The sequence below is a fragment of the Sorex fumeus genome, unplaced genomic scaffold (assembly GCF_029834395.1).
Source record: "Sorex fumeus unplaced genomic scaffold, SorFum_2.1 ptg000098l, whole genome shotgun sequence".
NCBI classification, from domain to species: domain Eukaryota; kingdom Metazoa; phylum Chordata; class Mammalia; order Eulipotyphla; family Soricidae; genus Sorex; species Sorex fumeus.
Window position 1 is genome coordinate 24817636 of NW_026606155.1, and position 26130 is coordinate 24843765.

Sequence of the window (26130 nt, forward strand, 5' to 3'; positions counted from 1 at the left end):
CAGAAACTGAAGATTAGAACCCAAGGTGTTTTAGAGAGCCCACTTACTCTGCATTTATATTTATTATTTTCTAGTTTTAAGGCCACAATGGCTGTGCTTAAATTTTACTCCTGACTGTGCTTAGAGATCACTGCTGGTACGGCTTGGAGAGGCCATACAGGGTGCCAAGGATCACACACAGGCCAGGTATGCATAGGGCAAGAGCCCGACCCCTTGTATTTTCTCTCCAGCCCTAAGGATTCTTCTAAACAAATGGTTATTTTGAGAAATTTTTAAAATTCTTTGATAAAAATATTATTCAAAATGTTTAATTTCAAAATTTATACATCACTGTCATTTGAACATATGAACATGAAAAATAAAGAACTTTTTAAAAAAAGAATCCATCAACATTTTTCCTATTAGACTCTAAAAGAAACATAGTTCACTTTTTAAGATTATGATTAATGATTATGCCTGCTGAATACAGAAGTTAAAAATACTTTTTTTCCTGGTGAATAAGCTACGAATAATATTCTTTTTTTTAAAAGAATTTATTCGTAACAAATTTTTACATATCTAATTTGCCTACTTGGTAATCTTGACATACTAATCAAGATCAACCAAGAAAGAGTTTCTCAGCTTGCTCTTCAAACCAGTGTTCTCCCTTGAACACTATCTCACTTGCTTTTCTCTGTTTCTTTGCTTATTTCCATTCTGGAGAAGCCTGTGTTCTCTCTTGAATACGTCCTTCTCTCTTTCCACTCACATCTTTCTAAAGAAATTTCATTAAAAACTTAAGGGGGGAAGGGGTCCTCTGGGTTTAGATGTGTTTAAGAAAGGGATGTGGCTATGTATTCCGACACCACAGAGCAGATATAAGAAACAACTATGAAAAATAACATAAACAATGGCTGATTGCAAGTTTCTTTTAATCCGAAGAGTATTCCTCAGTATAAAAATAAACAATTATATTACATAGATATGTGTACCCGGCAGGCTACCAAGAGTATCCTGTCCACACGGCAGAATCTGGCAAGCTCCCCGTGGCATATTCGATATGCTAAAACCCAGTAACAATGATGGGTCTCATTCCCCTGACCCTGAAAGAGCCTCCAATGTGGCGCTTGCTAAAATCTCAGGGCTAGGACGAATGGAGACGATACTGGTGCCTGCTCGAGACAATCGATGAACAACAGAATGACAGTGATAAAATGATACAGTGAGATATGTGTAAGTGAACAAACATTACATGCACATACATCAGATACATATACATGACTATACATGTATAAGCATTTATGAATGTTATGTTTTATATAAAGTTAGTATGCGTGTATTCCACATACATTTTGACATAAATGTTGTTACAGTAAAATGTTTAGTAAAAGAAGCTAAATTTGGAAGGAAAAAATCCTTTATAAATATTCCAAACTTTTGGGGAATCTCGTGGTACACACTAACATTCTGACCATCCCAAATTTTTAAATTTTGGGTGGGCTACACCCAGAGGTGCTCAGAGCTTACTCCTGACTGTATACTCAGCAATCACTCCTAGAGCACTTAGAGTTGTACCAGAGTTGACAGTGTAAGGCAGGTGTCTAAACCAGCATTGTCTCTCCAGCTCAGATTTTAACCATCTTGAATATATAGTAGTCAAATTCATTCACATAAAATATTTTTATTACTGTTAATTAAAATCATGTAGAAACTTGAACCATAACACAAGAATATTCTACTGGAATATATTATAAAATTGAGTGTCTACAATTCTTTTAAATTCAGCTGCAATTCATTTTCACAATCTTTTGGTTAGCTTTATGTGCTATGGAACAGGTATATATACTGTTCATTGATTGCTTAATACTCATTCAGCTACCAGGCCAAAAACTAGAAGTCAGAAACCAGTTAACAAGAAAATACAAACTTCAAAAAAAAAGTCTGAAGATTCACCAGTGGATGGCAAAGTTGCCTCTACTCAGAAGAAGGTTTTTGTCTTATGTCAAAACTGTTCATAAGCACAAATTTTCAATAACCTAGACAGGCTTAAGGATGGAATTTCACAATTAAAGCTTACTTAAGTTTCAGAGCACTGTAGCACTATCCTTCCGTTGTTCATCAATTTGCTCGAGAAGGCCCAGTAACGTCTCCATTGTGAGACTTGTTGTTACTGTGTTTGACATATCGAATACATCACAGGGAGCTTGCCAGGCTTTGCGTGCGGGTGAGATACTCTCGGTAGCTTGCCAGGCTCTCCAAGAGGGGAGGAGGAATTGAACTCGGGTTGGCCGGGTTGGTCGCATGCACGGCAAATGCCTATCCACTGTGCTATCGCTCCAGCCCAAACTATGAAATTTACAGGTGGGAAATAATGTTTCATTTTATGTTTGACTTTTCACAGGCAAACAATCACAAAAGCGTAGGGCCAGAGAGAGTACAGCAGGAAGGGTGCTTGCTAATATGGCCAAGCCTGGTTTGATCCTCAGCACAGTCCTTGCAGAGCTGCACTAGGAGTGATCCCTGAATACAAAACAAAATTAAAATTAAAAGATTTTAGATTAAAATTAAGCCTTTTATTTTGGCTATATTAAACCCAAAAAGTAAAACTAATAGAGCTCAATTTTATATATACAAACTAGTAAATTCTCTTTAGCTCAAAATAATCTTGGGTTGACTCCAGAGAACTATCAGTAAGAAGTTATGAACTAAATGTGTTTGCAACTAAAACAAAAAACACTCCTTCAATCAAAGCAAGCAACTGGAGTAATCTACCTTACACTTTCAAGTACCGCCTATGTCTCTCCAAATTACAAATTCAAAAGACAAAATTATTCAAAAATATTTTACTGAATTTTCATTGTACATGAAAATATCCCTCTCTATACATATATATCTTAGATGACAATTTTAAATTGTAAGTATCTTAGATGGTCATTTTAAACATTTTGAATTTCCAAAAGATTTGCTAAAGATAATTATTTCCCCAATTTGCATATCTTTTATTAATATCTCAATGTAACTAAAAAATTTCATAAAATGGAGTTTAAAAAAGAGTATATGAAATGTGGGCATTTTACACCACATATTCTAATCAGACTACCACTGGATCATCATATTGATATATGAGTAGTTACAATATATATAAATGATATGATGAAAAGGAAATATATGCCTTCAAAGTATATTTTTTCTGCAATAAGATTTTCATCTTCATTATATTTACTTAAATTGTTCTCAATGGGCATTATAAACAAAAAACTGAAATGTACAAAGAAATAAAACTAAGTATTATGAATGATATGACCAAATGGCTCTATGATAGGACATGTATTATTTAGGTCTTGAACTACACCAAACCTGAGAATTAACTATTTTAAACAATATATATCTGCAGCTGTATTCATAGAAAAAAGAAAAAAATTATAAACTTATTCACAATATTAGAAGAGTCATCAAGTCCTCAGAATACTGCTTTTAGAATTACATTAAGTTCTGCTACAGGTGATGGACTTCTGACATCAACGACAGAATACCAGAAAGGAAGTTTGCATAATAATACACCATTTAAAAAGCATCTTTGCCTTTTCTTCAACACATTCAGAATTCAAAGACCTTAAGCCATAATCAAAATAATTTTTAAAATATCAACATTTTCCCACTTGAGACAAATGCCAAGGAGCAAGAAAAGTGCCCAAACCATTTTAAGAGAAGACTAAAGCATGAACATACATTAATACTGCTAACTACCTGTTAATAGTGGACAGGCTCTAAAGGAAACGCAGAGTTAAGAATAGAGAAAAACAGAAAAGGAATAAACAAAGGTAAGATTCTCCTTACAATACGCAGGACTAATACTATAAAAGGTGCCCCATGGTTCCAAAATGAAACTATCTCAAGAAAAAACTGCAATTATTATTACCCATTCTTTGCTGTTAAGTTTCGTATCACCAAGATTACATAAGGCCTGCATACCAAGTTCATCTTGCAAACTGCTGCCGCCTACAGCAGATGCATTGTCATGTGAGGCTTCTAAGTGGACACTCCCATTTCTCACCAGCAAGGAGGCACTAGCACTGAGCACTGCAGCCTGGGAAGGGGGACGGGACTGCACTTTGACCTGGGCTGTGGACTGCTGGCCTTGTTGACCATCTTGAAGGCTAGGAAAAAACATGGATTGGGGAGACATTACAGGGAAGAAAAGAGAAAACAACAGCTAGAATGAAGTCAATATAGAAAACTGATTTAAAAAAAAAAGTTTTCAATGTAACTGAAGGAAAAAACAATAAACTTTGTAAAATATAGGTTATATACTGCCAGCTAAAATTTTCTGGTCCTTACAAATGACTCATAGTGATGAACACAGTAAATATTTAATGTCTGTGTTAATTAATCAAGCTTACTCTTTTCTACTGTAAGGCAATAAATTTCTAATATAAGGATTAAGGCAGAAGCACATAAAATTCATGAGCATATTAAATATATGTAGTTGTAGCTGGTCCTCAATATTTCAGTAAAATATATATACTTTTACATATGACCCCGGATTTGTAATTCTAATTTGTTTTTTCAAAACATCTGCATCCCAAATTCACAGGAAGAACCTTTACATGAAATCCAAAGAATCACTGCCAAATGCAACCAAGATGACAATTTTGAATCAAAAAAAAAATCACAAACTAGTGCAAGAGAACCAGAATAACAGTGACTCAGCCAAGTGAAACGCAACAGACCACAATGATGCTGGAAGAAGTGTGATTAGTGTATAAAGAGTTTTCCCATGAAAAGTGCACAATCATAGTATTTAGGTTCCCTTACTAAATTCGGTCATTATCTTTTTCAATCCATATCAATTTCATTAACAAGGATTTAAAAATGTTTAAAAAAAGATTAAAAACCAGCAATCTTTCAGGATTATAAGCTTTCATAAATTAAAGAATATTTAGCATTTCATCATAAATTACTAAAGTTAAGTTATATTAACTTGTTTTTGTTTATTTCAAAGCACATTAAAATTTAGAATTCTTAGTACAATATTCAAATTTAAATTGATGAAACTCAAATCATATTGAGTATAACTGTCATGCTATCCTCTAGTCCATTTACTAAAATTATAGCTCTTGATGGGAAAAAAATATAAATGCTACTTAGGATGGTCTCATGCAGTCATTATTTTATAAGATTCAACTTCTTTCTAATCCATTAAATGCAAGAGTTTTTCTGATGTTTGTAGAACAAACTAATTTGCCCCCAGACAGTAAAGACATCTGCAACTTGAAGTAGCCATAAAATAAACAGACTAAATAGAAAATGCTCTATGTGTGCTTCAGACATGGTTATGGCAAGAGAATATACTCTGGAACTACAATGTCTGTTACAGGAACTATGTCAGCCTATTTTAAGTAACTAAACTTTTAGCTCCTCAGCTCCACTAACCACATTTCAAGTGCTCAAGAGCCACAAAATCTAACTAGTAGCTGCCAAAGCTGAAAGCTACCAACCACAGGACTTAGATACTGCTCACTAGAGTCTACCATACAGACAGTACAGATCATAGAACACTACAGAAGGCCCTATTAATCTCTATCTTAAACGTTCAATTTTTCAGGCTTCTTTAGGAGCCAATGAAAAGTAGACATAGTTAGGTGTATACCATGAAAATACTAAGTTGGCCAAATGCTGACTTGTCCATGCTTTACTGACATTGTGGGTAGGAGGCTGTGGGGAATTCACCAAAAAAAGTATTCATTTAGTAACATCTATGGAATAGAATCCGTGCAAAATAGAAGCAAACTAAGAGATGATCTTGAGAACTAATGGAACCAAATGTGTTCGTATCTTCCCTACATGTATATATAATAAACCTATTCATCTTCTTCAGGAGCTCTCTAAACATCTACATCTTACCAAAATGACTAAATTTCTCAGGAGTGAAAATTCTGATAAAAATGTGAAGTACTATGTCCCTTCAGATTCAGAAATAGCAGAATTTCATAAAAATGAACTCATTTTCTATTAAAATTTTCACTTATAGTCATATTCAAAGATTCCATTAAGGTCATTTGCTATCCCTGAATGTGAATATATTTTAAAATACACTAATCCCAATATATACAAAAATATACACACTTCTGAATAGTAGGAAAAGCATAAATCAACTCTGGAATAAAATCAGCCAAAATCTTTGTGGTCGAAAACATCCAGGTCTTGAACATCAAAGGCTCTTCACAAAATGATTATGTCTTTCAAATCCCTGATTTCAAAATCCTTCAACAACAGCCAAAATTGTCAATTTTGCAAAAATCCATGGAGCATTATACTTCATTTTAAGCAATAAGACTTAAGCATTATACCTCATTTAACAATTCTGTTAATTGACAAGAATTATCTTTCCCACAGTACCAACTGTAAAACAAAACTACCAATTTAAGAAAAAGTAGCAACCATTTTACACCACAGGAAAATTAAAAAATGTAGGTCCATAACTATCAATTACCAACATCATTGATGCACGATTTTAATAATGTCATAATTCTAATTTCAATGATAGAAATACAGTCACTTGTAGGTTCTGCTTTATACTATTAGTTATATTCATATGTCATTCCAACTAAAATGTAAACTCTGAAGAGTGTAATGCCATTATTCCTATGAATCTCCAGATTTAAAGAACACATACACAAGCAATAAGTATTTGGTGGATTCATTCCTGAGCACCACAAAATGGTCCCTAGAATTTCTGATTATGGATTTTTCTATTACAATGATCTTAGCTGATTACTGATCTTTCAGTTTTATATTTATTTTTATAAAAATTTTTATACAATATTTAACAAAATATTTATTAAATATTTATATTTTAACAATAAATATAAAAAGCTTTATCTCCCAATGCACTGATATTTTCTCTTCACTTTAGTCCATTAACTAGAGTTATAAAAGACATAAAATTATAGTTTTAAATACAAATACAGAACCATCGTATAAATGTTTAAAATATTCATCTTTGTTTTTAACTCTAGTAACGGACAAAAAATAGCAAGGGTTTATATATAACCTATCTACAAAGAAAACCAAATTAAAACTTTTAAAAATAATCCCTTAACAGGATATTCTAACAGGCACACAACAGGGTCAAAAGTTCTTTTTTTAGGAATTACTTGTTTCCAACTCTTAGAAATATGTATTTTACCAAGTTTCTATACAGATGTTTACTTAGAATTAAGTCTTTAGTGGTATTTATATATTACTTATAATTAAAGCGCTATCACATCCATTATGTTTCTTTTTAACAAATAACTTTTACAAATTTTACCTGACCAGGCCCTCTAATATTTAAAGATGAGATTTTGTAACTCATAAATGATTAACACCAATATACTTACTTAAATATTTTTATAATTATGGAAGATGCTTTTATAAAACTGGGATTTTTCATAATTCCTCACAACTAAATTTTACCTTATTTTATCTATCATGAGGTTAGTTAACTGGAATCTCATAATGCCAATGAGATAATTTTCCAAATTTCTAATGTGAGCCTTTACGAGTAATTTTATACCGTATTATGCTTTGAATGGTGATGTAGTAAAATCCTAGAAAAACATGGAGAACTCCTATGTGACTGGCTAAGGTGAGAAATATAGTTCTTTAATATTCCACCAAGAAGAGAAAAAAACTAATCTGTCAGCATTTGTCTGATGAGATCAGCAGGCTCTTAGCAAAGAATGAGAAGGCTTTTTAAAGACTAAGGAAAGAACATTTAAATGAGGTTTAAGACATGGAATCAGTTGAAAAGCAAAGAGACTATGGCAAGAATTTATTCAAGGAGCAAAAAGCAGAAGTTAGAAAAACACAAAATAGAGATAGTAAAACGAAACACTGCTTTTACTGCAGGTTGGGACTAGGCACAAACTTTCAGCAGAAAAAAAGTTACCTTAGCAAAAAGAAAGAGACAGAAAGGACACAGCAGAAGAGGGCGTACAAAAAGCAAAGGTATTCAGTAAAGGTTTCTAGACCAATTTTTTTTTTCAACCGGTCCCTTTCCATTGTTATACTGTAAACTTTGTCTGAACTACTTTTTATGAACATATATATTACTGCAAGATTAACAGGAACGTGATTCATAAAGATTAAGTTCCCGGCTTTAACATAAAATCTAGAAAAGTGTCATCTGAAATCTTAGGGAAATACAGGCCAGAGTGATAGTGCAGGGTTTAGGGGTACCTGGTTGTATGCAGCCAACCCAAGCACCAAAAGGTCTCCAGCGTGGGCCCTGAGCACCACTGAGTGTGGCCCAAATTCCACTGTTCCCTGCTCCCCATTAAAATCTCAGGGAAAGAAAAAATAAAACAGCATTTTTTTTTAATGATGCTCTGAAGAACAGGATTTTAATCAGGAGAACGGCTTACTCTTCCAACCAACCATGTGTTCAAAGGCTCTTCATTTTCAATTTAAAATGAAAATGTGGTAGAAATCATTTAAGTAATAAAGTTTTCTTGACAAAGAATTAATTAAAGTATGAGGTATAACATTAGGCAGGCACTGCTTTAAAAAACACAGGCAAAATAGCTTTATCCACATCTATATTCCTACTAGTAAAATACATATCTTTTGAATAATTTTATATTTCAGATTCAAGACAGGCTCAGGACATTTGACACAACTTAGAACAAAACATCTACTTAGGGGCCAGAGATGGCTCAGTGGGCTGGAGCACATGCATTGCATGCAGGAGCCCCAGTTCAATCCCCAGCACCTCATATGGTCCCCTAACACTGCCATTAGTAACATCCAAGCACTGACCAGGGAGTGTAGTCCTGAGATGTGGCCTCGAAGCCCCCCTTAAAAAAAAAAAAGAAACTACTGAAATTTTAATGGAATTTAATTTTGATATTATAGATTCCTTCTTAATTAGGAGCCTTGGAAAATTGTTCCTGTACAGTATGTAAACTGCGTAAGTTGAGAAGTTCTTCATAGATATCAAAACAGTTAATCAAAACAGTTAGCAGTTTTATGTCTAACTGACAGTATTTACCATAGTTTACTTTTGTGTCATTTACTAGTCTTGATGATTGTAAGTTGCCAGTTTTCAAATAATATAAAATTTATTTATTTAGTGAAATTCAACAAATTAGCTCCTCTGACGGAAGTCCAGTTATGTATTTTATTCCTCAACATGCTCACCACTTGGATCACGCTTAATAAAACAGAAGGGTGAGCGGTGGATGCTAATTTGGAGCAGGAAAAAAGTAAAAATAGAAAGAAGCTAATGTAAGGCCCCTCCATGTACGTATAGTTCCATGACTGCCCTAAAGAGTATTTTGGAATTAAAACTGGCTAACCCTATCTGCTTCTGTTCCAACAGTGCGATATAAGGCATGCACAATGCAAGAGGCCCAGGTCACATGCAGAGAAAGGGCTTGAAGGTACAGCAGAGAAAACGGGGAGGGGGGGAGGGGAAAGAAGCCGCTTAAATGCTTTCCTGGCACTGACAAGAGCAGGTCAGAAGGTCTGATACATGCATGCTAAGCTTGGTGGAACTTTAAAATACCATACCTTAGGGGTGATCCGATGAGCAATGTAGGAGGGGTAGGGTTACTCCCTGCATTGTGCCGGCGCCGCACTGCCTGGCGCCTAAATGTGCTGCGTTCACGGCGAAATGACACCGCCTCCTCGCTGGCCTGTGCTGCTGCATCAAGACAGACTTAGGTCAAATAGGAGCCTCGGTCAGAGATGGAAATAGCGGCCGAGCCTGCCACTCCCTGGACTTCCCACCCGCAGAGGGAATAAATACACCAGGAGAATGGGTCATGCACTTAAAGACTGGTTTCTCTGAAAACAATGTTTTGGATATCTGGCCTCATTGCCTTCTAGTTAATCTCAGTTGCCTTTTTTTTTTTTTAAGAACTGTTGCTTTAAATCTTTTCCTAGAAGTCTTGCTATTTATTTAACTCCACATTCTTCTATCCCCCTTTAATTATGAGTCGTAAAAAGGACCATATTTAACAGTTCCGACTAAAGGAACAAGGTGGTAAGGGTCTTACTAGAAGGGGGCCAGTAAAGGCAGCAATGATAACACTTTGTTTTCATGTCTCGGAGAAAAGGCCTTAACTTTATCTCATGCTATCCTCCACCAACATTTTGGTAGCATTTTGATTTTGAGAGTATTTTGATGCCAAATATAAATACAAGTTATAGGAGAAATAGTGTTTCCAAACACTCTGACTGCTATATTACACAAGTAGGTTTTTAAATGTTCAATTCAAGATGGCACGAATATACCCTAACTCTGAGGTAGTTTACTGCCATCAAATTTTATTCAACCCTCTATCCAGGGTACACTGTTCGCTCAACATTAGGAAACAAGAACCAATAAAAATGGCAAGTTTAGAAACTCATACCTTAATCCCAAAGCAATAAAGAACAATCTAAAAACAAGTTGACAACAATGAGAAAATCATATCACTGGCTTAAATTGATTACATTTTGATTTTGAGAGTATTTTGATACTAAATATAAATACAAATTATAGGAGAAATAGTGTTTCCAAACACATGAGAAGTCTGAAATAGATTATAAAATTATGCTGTTGTTGGATTCAGTACTACTGTAGGCTTTTTATTTTACATAAATTACTGATGCTCAAGTCATTATTCTACTTAAGAAAAAGTCATTTCCACCAAATGCTGGTTTTAATAAATTGCTAATTTAAATTTTCACATTTTAATCCCATCCTCAAGCTACCCTAGTGGATATTCTTTGTATCATTAATCCAATATAATTAGGAATATATGGACTACTACCAGAGAGCATGGATTTCTGTGTTTGTAGGCATTATTTTCTTTTACTGAAGGACCAACAAGCACAACATTATTTTATCTATTTGGCAAGCTTCTTCCAGTATGATGTATAAACCACAAGTTACAGGACACACAAATGTTTCTTTCCAACTCATGCACCACCATGATATCCTAAAGTTAGGCAACTAAGTAAAAATCTGGCTTTGAGATTTGGATCCAAATCCAAATCCTTAACTAATATATATTGTTTTCTCTCCAGTTTTATTGATACAGAACAAAAATTCCTTTAAATGCTAAAAAGCTGATACTTGCCAAAGCTCTTGCACACACCAATTATACAGAACTTGTAAGAACAAATACTGCTTTTTAAAGCTGACTTTCCCGGCTGGGTTGTTCAACGTGGTAACTAATGGCCATAAGCCTTAACTATTCCTGACAACTATAACCTCAAAAGGAAACCAAAAGCAGCAGCATCACAAAACAGAAAACCGAAGTTGGTAAGGCAGTCACTCGATGAAGAAATAACAGCAACAAGTTACTTGAAGGAAAGATTGTAAAAATTAGGTGAGTGATTGGTACAGCAATTAATAGTTCTTTGGCATAAGTAAGGTTAACTCAGGTTATGCAATCTGAAATCTCAATTCAACACTTATTTTGTGAAATTTAATTGGTTTCTGTTTTCCTGTTGTTAGCAGCAAACTGGCTTAATTTACAGGTCAAGTTACTTCATTTAGAAATGCTGAAGCATTCTGTTTAGCTGTAGATATTTTGTCTTAAAAAAGAGTAAAATTTACCCAAGTATAAGTACTGAGGAAAGTTTAATTCAAAGAATGTATTGAATTTATTCAGAACAACGTAAACACACAGCACATGATCACTGAATACAGAGGCTAAGAAGGGGGAAAATAGGAAAGAGTTTACTATCTTACTTCTACTGAAGAGTTAAGTACAAGCTAGTTATTTCATAGTCCCAAAACAAAAAGACAAACTACAGTGTCCATTTGTAGTCAGAATGTTCTGTGGCTTCTTCAGAATACAGTAACTTTTCTATTAATCCACCATTCATATTTTGGTATCTGTAAAAATAACTACATATTAACGTCATACTATTTTGGAGAAACACATTTTTTATTAAACACATCAAGACAAACACTGACCAAGGTATAAAATGAAGTTACAATTACTGCCTATGTTATCTGCAACAGTCATGGTATAGACAGCTAATGTTGAAAAAATCCTCAGTATTTACTACAGCGACTACTTTAATAGTATCAAGAATCATACAATCAACTAAAAACACTTCCATAATTTGTAATCAACAAAGATTAAACCAGGACTCCCCCACTCCAGTAAATATGCTATGTACACAGAACACCTCTATTTGCCTTAAGTTCTGATGAGATCAATCTCATTAGAATCAAGGAAAGAAAAATGTCCCCCTTTTTTTGGTTTGTTTTTGCTTTGGAGCAACACTGTGCAGTGCTCAGCCTTATTCCTGACTCTGAACCCAGAGATCACACATAGTGGGAATGGGGGGGTGGAAACCATAAGGGGTGCCAGGGATGGAAACTGGGTACTATCTCTCCAGACCCAGAAAAATGCCTTTAAAGACTAAAATAATTTGTTGTAATTCAGTCTATAAATTATAGTTACACTTGACGAAAACTCACTTCTGCAACAAACTACTGAAATAAATCCCTCCTGAATCTTTTGCAAGAGAAAGAAAACTGTGTGAAAAAAATGTTTTTTACTGGAGAATAGGGAGAAAACATCTTTAACCTGGTTTTAAAAATGACATTCTTACACTGCTTAAAACTCAGTAGGAAAGTAAAATTAGCTGGATTATTAAAGAGTTGAAATGCAAATTGTGAAAAGTTAGCACATTAGATACAACCAAATTTTATATGTAAAGGAGAGAAAAATCACATTCAAATAATTTTAAAGACACAAATATAAAATATTTTAAGGACAGAATAAAAATTGTGAATTTTAAGTTTTCTGTCTAACTGCAAGAGTTGTTTGCTTAATACTTGTGTTAAGCAGACTTAAAGAGACTGAATACAAATGAGTTCGTTTAAAAGAGAACTTTAGATGATTTAACTCTATTTCTAGTGTAGAAATCATCATTCAATTAAGTAAAGTAAAGTAAAGGCCCTCCTGTTGATCATCGATTTGCTCGAGCGGGCCCAGTAACGTCTCCATTGGAGACTTTGTTGTTACTGTGTCTGGCATATCGAATACTCTTGGTAGCTTGCCGGGCTCTCCGAGAGGGGCGGAGGAATCGAACTCGGGTCGGCCATGTTGGCTGCGTGCAAGGCAGACGCCCTACCCGCTGTGCTATCGCTCCAGCCCTAGTCTAGTGAGTGGTCGCAAGGTCAACCTAAAGTCAACCTGCAGCATTCAATTAAGTTAGAACATTTACTGAGGGCCTAAGGGCAATTCGTGTACAAGACACAAGTATCTTCTGAGTTACCGGGAGGTCACTCTCAGAGATGCTCAGTCAGGTGGTGTAGTGCTCGGGTTCTGGTGGTGCTGGTCACTCAAGAAGTGGGATAATACCCAGCAGTGCAGAGGAGTGACTAGGCAAGGGATCATGTGGTACCAAAATCAGACTCCGGGTTTTGCATAAATTTAGCTTTGTGCCTCCCCCTCTCTTTGAGTCATATCCCAGTCCCTAAGATTTTTATCTTAGGGGCTGTGGTCTTACCTATTCCTAATGATCACAAAGAAGACAAAGTCCATGACACATTGTTTCCCATCTCAGGACTACGTCCCACTTAATTTATCTCAGTTAAATAAGAAGAATTATTTAGATGTAACTATTTTTAATTATGGAGGAATTAAAATAATAAACTATCAGTATTTCTGACTTTATGAATAAAAAAAAGAACAATAAATGCATGTTAAGGGATATACAAGAGAGAAAGTTGATGAGCCAGGAGTAAGCGCTGTTCATATCTATCTTAAACATTAGAAATGTTTGCTTATAAACATGCACAGATAAAGATGAAATATACATACTTGAAAACAATGTCAAAAACATAACTGCTTAGAGAAATAATTCATATGAATAGCTGGTTATGCCTAGCGTCATAATATATGAAGTGAATTTATAAAATAGGGACAAAAAAAACTATACAAGATAGGTGCTATTTTCAATGGAAATTGTTTATTATATGAAAAAACAAGTAAATTTAAGGTGATTCTGAAAACAATTTTTTCTTGATAACAGACAAATCAGAACCAAATGATGTTAAAAAAAATAATTGGACTTTAGGGCTGGAGAGATAGTACAGGGGTTAAGATCTTGCATGACATCAACAATGATTCAATCCCCAACATCACATATGGTCTGGTCCCAAGCATACCCAGGGATCACTCCTGAGCACAGAGGCCAGAAATCACCCCTGATCACCACTGGATGTGGCCCCAAGCCCCACTCCCCCCAAAGAAAAGAAAATTAGACTTTAAAAAAAGAAGTCAAAGACACATATGCACATACTGTCACTGTCACTGTCCTCCGTTGTTCACTGATTTGCTCCCGGGCCCAGTAATGTCTCCATTTTGACACTTTGTTGTTACTGTGTTTGGCATATCCAATATGTAACAGGCAGCTTGCCAGGCTTTGCTGTGCAGGCAAGATACTCTCAGTAGCTTGCCGGGCTACATCTCAGAAAAATAAAATATGCATGCAAACATTCTGCAGTATTTATTCTCTAAGATAAGAGAAATTTTATTTAAAAATAAAATAAAGTCATTGTAAGCAGAGTTGGAAAGATATTACAGCATGTAGGGTGCTTGTCTTGCACATAGCTGACCTGGGTTTGATCCCTGGCATCTCATATGATGTACCCAGAGTACTGTCAGGAGTAATTCCCAAGTGCAGAGCCAGGAGTAACCCCTGAGGATCACCGAGTGTGACTCAAAAAGAAAAAAAAAAGATTAAAATAAAGTTGCTGTATGAAGAAACATACATTTAAATAATTCTCCAAGAAAAATTTAACCAAAGTGTTTTGGTATCAGCATGAAATCCATCTTATTAAAACATATTTTCCATTTCCAATTTCCTGTCAGCCAAGAATGATACTAGCATCAGCATACAAAGAATTTTTGCTCTAATACAGAAACAAATACTGAGAAGCATAACTTTCTGAGAGGCAAAAAAACAATGAGTCTACTGGACAATTTTCAAGCATTCATTCTGAGTTAAAAACCAGTTCTGGAAAATTAACATCTCCATGAAAACATTTCAAAGGATTCCTCAAGTTTTTGGACAAGTAAGCCAACAACAAACAAGAGCAAACAACATTAGCTGTGCTGAGTTCAAAAGAATTTTCAAATTCTTACTGCTATTTCCACAATTCTAGGTAGTCAAACAGAGTTGAGCAGACAACAATTTCAAGAAATTAAATGATATCCTAAGTCATAATTCACACCAACAATTGCTGGAAGAAAAGTTAAGGATTACTTACTCTCATAAATGGCTCCTAATCTTTTCTAATCCTTAGAAAATGGAACTGTCTCCCACACAACTGCACTCAGAAACAATTCTGCCTGTTTCAGAAGATTCACCTAATAATGGGTCATTAATGAAGAATACATATCTGATGTAATGTATACAAAGAATAAAACTTCCTTACAAAATATTAAAAAGCAGCAGCTCTCAGTTTTATAATTAACACTATAGTTTAAGATGCATTTTTACACATCTAAGCTCATTGGAGGCTGAGAATAGTTAATACTAGGCAGGCTTACACAGCCACTGTTTCTGTTTTACAGCTAACACAGAGGCATAGGTATAAATGTATCTAAATAGTAACCTGATGTGATATTTAAATGCAACTGATTCCCTGTACAGAAGTTCACTGTTGCCAAATTTAAAAAAATATATACTCCTATTAAGTCTCTTCCTACCACACAAAATCAGTACAAGATGGCCTGGAAATTCTAAACACCAACTCTAATTTGCCTCATCAATTAAAACATCTCTGTTCTTTTTGGGGTTTTTTTGTTTGTTTGTGGGGTCATACCTGGCAATGCTCAGGACTTACTCCTGGCTCTGTACTCAGGGACTGCTTTTAATGATGCTCGGAGATCATATGCCAAGTCAGGGATCAAACCCAGGTCAGCCACTACACGGCAAGTCCTCACCTGATGTGCTGTCTCCTCCAGCTGCAAACATCTTTCTTCTTAAAACTATCTTATAAGAATTGTATCAAGTAACTAAAACTCAAGCCTATTAACAACATTTAATAAACCTTCTTTGTGGTTTCATAGATTTTTGCTTTCTCTTAGTATAGACTAACTGTAATATAATTCTTCCTTAATGAAACAGGGTCAGCCGCATTATACATTCCCGACTGCATTATACTATAATAAAGCATTAAATTATAGTGCTGTTGTCCTTGAACAAAATGACAAAGCTAGTTTGTCCCTGACTTTAACAATCCTTCCATTCTGTTTCTGCTTTATTGGGAAGATATTCCAACTTCTTTTAGTGTCAGCAATTACTTTCTTCTGTTGTCATTATTTCAACCTCTCCAAGTTCCCCTCTCACTCCTACAGTTTGCTTCTTCTGACTTGTCAAATCAACTCAGAAATCAGAAAATTAAATCTATTAGAACTCACGAGTCTATTTAGAAAAAAGCACAAAAGACTTAATTCACCTGTTGTCTTTTGTTTAATGGACTCTGTCTTTTCTTTCTGATGTTTACAATACTCAGATTCAAAATAATTAATCTTCAATTTACATGTAATGGCACAACCCCTTCTTATTTATGAAGAAAACTCAATGTTCTTTGAATAAATTAATATTCCCTTAACAAAAGATTTCATTATTCCCCCACACAAAAATGTTATACTGGAATCTTATAAGACTGTAGCATAGGAACCCAAAAATCACATTTAAAATAATTTTCCCGATTAGAGTGACAAAGGTAAGAAATTCCGAATACAATACAAAGTATAAGGGAGAAAATATCAACATATTCAGTCCGGTTGTTCCTGAGGATCTGCTGAATCATGTAGTAAATAAGTTCAAGTAACCCATCGAAAAGTGATTTCTTAAAAACTGTAAAGTAAACAGGTAAAGGTAATAAACATGATAATCTTTCAGCACTTGCAAACCATAATGCCCCAAAGGAAAGAGAACAAGAGAGAGAGAATGAAAGTGCCTACCGTTGGTGTGAGAGGAGTGAAAGGAGGGAAACTGGGGACATTGGTGGTGGGAAGTGGACACTGGTGAAAGGACAGGTGCTGGAAACCCAATCATAACCTTGCACTGTGTTTCTCAGGGTGATTTAATTAATAAGTAAATTAATTACTAATTAATACTGTAAAGCTAGAAAACAGGATTTTTTTAATCATATATATGGTTATCTGTATACCATACATATTTTTTCATTCCTACTAGCCTTAAATTATAAAGAATATGCTTTATCATTATAGAGAAAAAAAACACAAATATATCAATAATAGAAATAATTTTAATCAAAAGTATGTCTTGCTTAGTTAGGCAGTGAATATTTATGAAATCTAATTTTAACCAAGTACTCGATTAATGGTTAAAGTCACTATGAAATCAATCACTTGTTAAGTAGTTTAATATTTGAAAATAATTTTTGGGGCTGGAGCAATAGCACGCGGGTAGGGTGTTTGCCTTGCACGCAGCCAACATGGCTGACACAGGTTCGATTCCCAGCATCCCATATGGTCCCCTGAGCACTGCCAGGAGCAATTCCTGAGTGCATAAGCCAGGAGTAACCCCTGAGCACCGCCAGGTGTGACCCAAAAAGCAAAAATATATATATATATTTGAAAATAATTTTTAATGAGATTGATATCCATACTACTTTTTATTTGAGACTGTTAATAAAACGTTTTTCTGCTGAAATTATGTAAGAATTTGAAAGGCAGATATTTTTACTACTACCAATTTTCAAATGAAGCAATTAGACTGCTTCTAAATGTATCTCTGTATTTATTTGTTTTCTTATACCTTAAGGGAAAATACACTTGAGGAGCATGACAAACTGACTTGTATAATACAAACTGCAGCACTATTAAGCATTATTACATGTCAGGCATTATACTGAGCATCTCACATCTAACTCCTACAATCCTTACAGACACCCTGTTGAATACTGTCTCCATTTTAAGGAGAATGAATTGAGGTGTGGAGAAGGTGATTCTAAGAATTAACATTGCAGTGAGCCTACGTACTAAGAGGAGAGCATGAATATCTACATAGTAAATAACCTCCTATGTCGGCACTTCAAAATATGTATTCTAAATTCCATCCTTCTTTACTACCAACACCACTCAGCTTAAAAAAAAAAGGAATTTGGCAGAATTTGGAGAATTTGGCAACACCACCAAATTCCTTAGAAGGGGGTAAGGGAACCTGGTTGATGTTCAGATATATAAATGGTCAGTGTTCTCTGTTTCCTTGGTCAATGATCTGTTCTTTTTGGGAGATTTTGTTTGTTTGGGGATTGGCTTTTTCTTTGTGTTTGGGCTTACTCCTGGCTCCGTGCTCAGACATCATGCCTGCTGGGCTCTGGGGACCAGATGGAATGCTGTGAATTGAACCCGGGTTGGCCGTGTGCAAGGCAAATGCCCTGCCCACTGTACTATGTCTCCGGCCCCCCTTGACCAAAGTCTAAACAAAGGGGATGGGCAGAAGATTAGGAAAAAAGGTTACAGTTCTAGTAACAAAAGACTTCATTATTCAAATCTTAGTGAAGAATCTGATTCCACAATAAACAGAATAAACAAACAATTCCTGGGCAGGAGAAAATAGTAAGAAACAATTTAGAAATACACAAAATGGAAAAGACATGCTGACAGTATAAAATCACTTACTAAATTTTGCACAGTTTCCCTTAAATTTGAAATAAATGTGCAAATACTTTCACCATGATGCCATCATCGTTATCAAAATACTTTTTAATATATCCATTGATGGATGCCAAATGCCAATATAAACAAAAATCTAAATTTAATAAACTTTAAGAAAAGTATGAAGTTACAGGGAAAAAATTTTAATTCCTTAAATCTGAGTTAGAAAGAAATAAAATCAAAGAGAGACCAAAAGTGGGCAGGAAGGAGGGGGGAAGCTGTAGGTTTTCAAAGTAAAGATCCGAGTTAAGGCAGTTAAGGCAGTATCTGGGAACATCTTATGTAACAGGTTAGTGATCTAATTCTCAAAGTTTTGCGGCATACACACTGCTTAAGAAAAGACTAAAAATGGTTTGGTGCCCTACATTCTGTTGTTGCCATTGTACAAAAACGAAAGAGGAATAATTTTTGTTACTCCAGTTAAAACGTTACGAGGCGAAAACTGGCTTACAAAATGAATACCATCAAAAGCAAAATTATATAATGCCATTGAAACAACATTTCCTTGTTGCTTATTCCAAAATCTTCTTCAAAATAATCATCTTCTTCCCGAAAGAAAATAGTGTTTTCTTTTTTTTTTTTTTTTAAATAACAGCAAATGGAGACATGTTAACACAGCACATTTTGATAGTAATTACTCTAACCAACCAATAGCACCAAAAATAGTAGTGACTCTGAGGGCAATCTTCTTCCTGCAATTTGCTTACCTCCACTGATTGCATCTTGCTCTTCGCCTTCTGGAAATGCAACTTGGGTGGGCAAGCTATTCCTAGATCGAGTGACAGTCTCTAACTGAGAAGCCCGTCCCAATAAAGACAGCTCATCTAGCACCTCTCCTTCTTTGGCTTCGAGATCTGATTTTGAAGTGGTTAAGGGTTTGCTACTTTCAGGAGCCATTAGCCTATTGGAGTCATTCAAACAGGCCACCGTGCCGCTGTCCAGGCTCAACACTCGGGCCCGTGTCTTGGCACTATTTGTGCTGGAAGTCCGACGCGGTGTCCGCTTTTTGCCAGTTCCCTCGGGACCCAGGTGAGCTTTGTGTGCGCGCTCAGAGTCGGCGCCCCTTTCCTTCGAGGCGTGCCTGGTCTTTAAGGTGCTGTACCTGCCCTCGGGAGACTGACACAAATGGGAAGTGGTGCTGGACGAGCTATCGCTGCTGAGCTGGTGAGCCGACTGCACGCTGGACGCTCGGCTCAAGTCGCTTTGGTCACTAGAGTCTTCGTCGTGACAGAATATCGCACTGTGGGGCTTGGTGCCAGAGACACCTCGAAAGGACACATAGTCCCTATGCCGGCTGGAATCAAAGCTGCTAGCCCGTTTCTTCCCTGTCCGTCTCCGGCCCGACTTATGGGCAGAGGCCTTCCGGTGGATTAAGCTAGACGATTTGGGGCGAACATCCCCTTCCTTCCCACCTTTGTCTTTACCAACTTTGGGATCCACAGCTGGCTGCTCCGTCTGCTCCTCTTCATTGTCAGCAGTTTTCCCGAGCGGTCTGTCTGCCTGGGAAGTAAATTCATTGGCATGGGGGTTCTTGTTAGCTTCTTCAGACGCAGAGGTGCTGAGACCCCTCTGATTCTGCATCTCGTCTGAGGTATTAGACTCCTTGGCCTCCTGAACCCCACTATTGGTACTTACTTCCAAGGTGGTCTTTTCGCTACTAGTCCTTTTGTCGCTGGAGCAGCTACTCTTGTCCTCTGGGTCAGCACAACACTCCTTTCTCCTCCCACTTTTCTTCCCTGCTTTCGGTGAGTCCTCATCGTGCTCTGACAAGATACTCTCTATGTGGGTCGAGCTGGTCTGTTCACTTTTATAGCTGCTGACGGTGCTGTGAGTGTCACGGTCAGTGCCACTGCAGTAGCTCTCTGTGGACCCACTGCTCCGGGTGCTCAGGCTCCTCAGACTGTCCAAGCTTTTGTCAGCCTTCAGTGCTTTGCTCTTGCCACTTCTTGGAGGTGGCGGAAAACTACTGGTTTTTGGCTCTCCGACAGGCTGAAATTCTCCAGACACACGAGAGTTTTCCGCCAACGATTCTTTGGATCCAGAATGAGGCTTGGAAGATTCTAACTCACTCACTGGGTCTAACCCACGTCTTTGCTGATACAAAGGGAAGTCATTCAGTGACGTGTCCGGAAAAGCAACAGCAGAGCTAGAAGTCCGTGGCACGCCTCGTGGCCTGTGATCTTTCCTGTAAGAGTGTGAATGCAAAGGGACAAGGGAAGCCACTTCTGTGTCACAGGCACTGGACAGAGACTGATCAACGTGGTGGTGGTGACTATGATTTGGCAGGCTCACTTTGTCACTAATGTCTCTTGGTAAATCCTGTCCACAGGAGGACAAGGAAGGCTGGATGGAGATGAAGGAATCATTGGAGACCAATCGGAAGAGTTTCCGGTCAGTTGCCAAATCTGTTTGAAACATATTATTTGGAAATGTTAACACAAATCTACAATCTGCTTTTCTACTGTTTAACAATGGAAAGAATTCACAGAACACAGTAAATTGAGTGAAACAATTTCTCAAGTTCACTGAATAACAGTTGGCCAGTCATTCCAAAGAGCTGGTTTCTGTTTCACAAAGAAGACATTCAAAATGATGGCAAGAACTAAACCTCTAAGTCTCAATAAATCCCAGAAAAGGCTCTATGCACTACCAACAATAAAATTAGAGGCAAAAGAGAATTTCTTACTTTAAATGAACCAGAATTTCTATGTGAATACTACTTCCAACTGACCAACTTGGAAACCCTGGCTTACCTTTCTTTCTAAACCTCCATTTCCTCAGCTATAAAATGTGACATCACTCTCACTGAGTAGCACTGTGGAATAACTGAATTAATTATATACATGCTGAGCACTATATCTGGCACTATTAATGGCAGCCATCATTATTTTACCTCACTTGGTGCAATCTTTTTGAAAAAGAGCATGATAATTTTACAAATCAACAAAAACCTAAAGAAATCAGAAAAAGAAAAAAACAGACTGTCCACTGCCTAAGAAGTACAATATAATGAGGCAAGATCTTAAAACAGGGAAGCTGGAGTGATAGCACAGCGGGTAGGGCATTTGCCTTGCATGCAGTCAACCTGGGTTCGATACCCAGCATCCCATAAGGTCCCCTTATGAGCACTGCCAGGAGTAATTCCTGAGTGCAGAGCCAGGAATAACCCCTGTGCATCGCCGGGTGTGACCCAGAGAGCAAAAAAAAAAACAAAAAGATCTTATAAAAGGAACTGGAGAGATAGTACAGCAGATAAGGTGCATGCCTTGTATATGCATGACCTGGGTCCAATCCCCAGCCCATATGGTTCCCTGACCCCTCCAGAGTGATCCCTGAGTGCAGAGCCAGGAGTAAGCCCCAAGCACTTCCGGGTATGGTGCAAACACCAAAACAAAACAAATAAACTCAACAAGGACTGATTGTATTTTTTACTTAATAAAAATTTTTTGCAGTGATAGCTACTAGTGCTTAATATAGAAATGCTTGCTCACATAATGCTCGTGGTGATACAAAGTAGTATTGCCTTCATAAAGCAAACTGGAATATAGCCAAAGACTTTCAAAAAAGTAGTACACTTACCCACGATAAGCAATCTAATTTTAGAAAGTGCTGCTAATGAATCCTATCAAATGTGTCTAAGTAACAAGATCAAAAACTTGTTCATCTCAAGAGTCTATAAAACCTAGTAAAACACAAAATGTATCTAAAAGTGTTGCCCAAAAAGGCTGCATAATTATTATCATACATAAAAAGGTAAAGGCCCTCCCGTTGATCGTCGATTTGCTCGAGGTGGTCCAGTAACGTCTCCATTGGAGACTTTGTTGTTACTGTGTCTGGCATATCGAATACTCTCGGTAGCTTGCCGGGCTCTCCGAGAGGGGCGGAGGAATCGAACTCGGGTCGGCCATGTTGGCCGCTTGTAAGGCGAACGCCCTACCCGCTGTGCTATTGCTCTAAAAAATGTCTTCAAAGATTATACAACATGAGAAAATAGTTAAGGAAAAAGATGAAAGGGATTGGAGAAATATTACAGTGGGTCGGGAGCTTGGCTTGTACATGGCTCACCTAGGTTCAATCTCCAGCACACCGTACAGTTCCCCAGGCCCTGCCAGAAGTGATCCCTGAGCACAGAGCCAGAAGTAAAACCTGAGCATCATCAGGTGTGGCCAAAACCAAACAAACAAAATGATGGTGCCATGTAGAAAAAGTTAGGATTCCAATCTGTAAGAATTTTTTTTTTAGTGCAAAGGGTACATGTAGATATGTTTGCATTATTGTCAAAAAAAATATACTACAGACAAAGAAAGGAATAGTCATGATATATGTGTAGCATGGTTAGGTTAAAGAATTAAGACACATGGGCTGGAGAGATAGCACAGCAGGTAGGGCGTTTGCCTTGCACACAGCCAACCCGGGTTCGATTCCCAACATCCCATATGGTCCCCCGAGCACTACAGGGAGTAATTCTTCCTGAGTGCAGAGCCAGGAGTAACCCCTGTGCATCGCCCAAAAAGCAAAAAAAAAAAAAAAAGAAGAAGAAGAAGAATTAAGACACAAAAAGCCACATATTGTTTAATTTCATTTATATAAAATGTTCAGAATAGGCAAATGTCTGGGACAAGATATAGGTTAGTGACTGCCCAGTACTGACTGAAAGAGGAAATAAAGAGCATAATAGGGACAGCTTATTTTGGAGATGATGAAATGTTCTCGAAGGGGATGGTGGTGATGAACACACAGCTGTTTAAGTACAGTAGCCCCTACCCCCTTATCTGGCGATTCTCTTTCTACAATTTGTCACCCAGAGCCAAGCATCTGAAAAGATGACAGTATTTTCAGAGATTACTTTCATGACTTCATTACAGTATATAATCATGAATTTCTATTTCTTAATAGAAATCTTTTTCCATAACTAATTTATAAATTAAACTTTATCATAGATACATATAGAAGGACAGGGAATACACTGTTTAAAGTCTAGTCTAACTACCACTTCAGTTAACCACTGGGACCTTGACACATATCCTCTGCAGACTGAGGGGGACTACTATATACTAAAAACCTCAGAAATGGGCAATTAAGGAAGGAACTTATGGTATGCAAACTATTGTACAGAGAAAAAAGTAAGATTGAAATACTTCTTGGCCAAGCGCTGGACCTCCCTAAACATCTCGAGTTTCTTCACTGTGGCAGCTTCACTTCTGGCAGGGAAAAGCTGCAAATCAAAGATGCTGTAAAGTTCACTTAGGAGCCACAACCAGCTATGCTCGGGGCTTACTCACAACTCTGTGCTCAGGAATCTCACCAACCATAAAGAGTCAGCTGACTGGGCTGAAGAGGTATCTCAGGGGTAGAGGGCACATGTCTCACATGTGCAAGGCGTGAGTTCAATCCCTAGCACAAGTCGCTCCACCCTTAGCACCATCAAAGTAGCCTCGATGGCCATCAGCACCAGGGGGCCAAGCAGCATCACTCTGCCAGGTCCTGGCCCTGAACCTAGCTTAGGGCTTAGGCCCAGATTGGCACTCAAGGATCTGGTGGTGATCCCAGGGACCAAGTGTATTGCTGGGGCCCAAACCCAGGTTGTCCATGTTCTAGGAAAGAGCCTTACATGCTGTGTTATCTCACTGGCACTAATATGATGGTATTTTATTTGATTGGTTTGGGGCCACACCCAGCAAAGCTCAGGGCTTACTTCTTACCATCTCTCTCTAGCCCTAGAGAATCACTTCTTAGAGTGAAAAAGTAAGAATCAGAGATGTGGCTAAGGGTAAGACTACCTGTTTTCTTCCCTTTCACTGTATGTGTGTGTGGTCTCCTCCCCCACCTCCTTCTCTCCCTCCCTCCCTCCCTCCCTCTCTCTCTGTCCCCTTGCCACCTCTCTCACTCTCTCTCTCCCTCACACACACCCCTCTTCTGTTTTCTTCTAACTATTCTGAATCAAATCGATAAAAATGATTATGAACAAATTGAACAACTACTAACTAGCTAATCATGGATCACTACCCTGTAACACAATTAATAGTTGACAAGGCATCACTTCTTTTTTTCACTTATACACTGAAAACTCCTTATTTTAAAATACCCAACTCAAACCTCTTACCTGAAATCCAGACCCAGCTATTACTAATTACTGCCACTGAAAATTCTACAAGCACCTCATATTTGATATGTCAAAACCTGAACTCCCTATCACCCCCCATTCTGTACTTTCTCTAACCCTAAATCTTCCTCATCTCCCCACTTTTAGTTAAAGGGAAGTCCATCCTTCCACACAGTTTTACTATTTCCACCACATGCTGCATACAAATCCTTCAACATTATTATACCCTCTCTTAATATCTACACACAATGTCAGACTACCTCTCATTATCTGTGCCTTGGATTATTTCAATAATCTGCTGAGTTCCTCCCTTCAGCTTCTGCACCCTTTCCTATATTTTCAATTACAGAAGCCTAAATGATTCCATTAAATAGTAAATCTATGGTATGCCTCTATTCAAAACTCTTTAGCCAGTGTCACGAGGAAATAAAGGTATAATTTTTAAAATGATCTGCAAGACTGTATAATTTGGCCACTTGTTTACTCTGGATTAGAAACACTACTTAGTACGTTTGCAAGTCAAGTTCCTACTTTAGGACTGCTGTATTGTTACCACTGTATGGAAGGAATCTTCACTCCAGTCCCTCAATATCATGACTGAGCGCTGGTTCTTTCACCTTCGTCATGTTTTTGTTCTCAGTGAGAATGTTCTTTTAAACTTATGCTTTCCCAGTCTCCACTGCTCTCTGTCCTCTGTCTCTGCTCATTATATTTGATCGACAATAACCATCTGGAAGCCCATAACAGAGAAACTATTAACTGTTTACTCACTACACTTATAATATTTAGAATGAGAGCATGTGAAGATTATTCTATTATTTGCTGTTAATCACATGAGAAAATACTTTGTGGCAAAAACTAAGTTTTAATGCTACAGGCACATCATGCATCAATTAACAATGGAGAAATGCTCTAAGAAAGACATTTTTAGATAATTTTGTCCTTGTGTGAACATCATCAATGTAATGACCCAAACTGGTACCTATGCCACACCTAGACTAGACAGGAAAAGTCTACTGGGAGCACTAATGTATGGTCCCATAGTCTCAGGTTCACAAAAAAATCCCAACAAGCACTGCATGACTGTGTATGAAAGTAACAGAACTTCACGATTAGTCATGATTCAGAGCTAGACTTGAATTATAAGACTGGCTCTAGAAGGTTATGTGATTTTTTGGGAAAGTTTCCCGTAACTCCTCTATAAGCCATGATATGGTTATCTGAAAAGTAATAATGCTATTTATTAACTTCAAATGTCTATAGGGACTAATAACTGGGTAGAAATCTATATGAGTGCTAAGAAAGAGACCTAACCCAGGAGTGATAAAATAAAGCCTATGAAGCTAAATT

General features: G+C 37.1%; 1 protein-coding gene across 6 annotated transcripts in view; it reads right to left on the reverse strand.

Moving 5' to 3' along the window:
• PCNX1 (pecanex 1) overlaps positions 1 to 26130 on the reverse strand; it is a 165441-nt gene that overhangs the window by 75338 nt on the left and 63973 nt on the right. For 3 of the 6 annotated variants that reach the window (XM_056134258.1, XM_056134256.1, XM_056134262.1), the window contains 3 exons: positions 19385 to 21082; positions 9535 to 9667; positions 3952 to 4136 (listed from right to left, as the gene is read on the reverse strand). In XM_056134258.1, coding sequence (XP_055990233.1) covers positions 3952 to 4136; positions 9535 to 9667; positions 19385 to 21082 — 2016 coding nt within the window. The remainder of the gene's footprint in view (positions 1 to 3951; positions 4137 to 9534; positions 9668 to 19384; positions 21083 to 26130) is intronic. The other 3 variants (XM_056134261.1, XM_056134259.1, XM_056134257.1) reach the window with 2 other exon arrangements.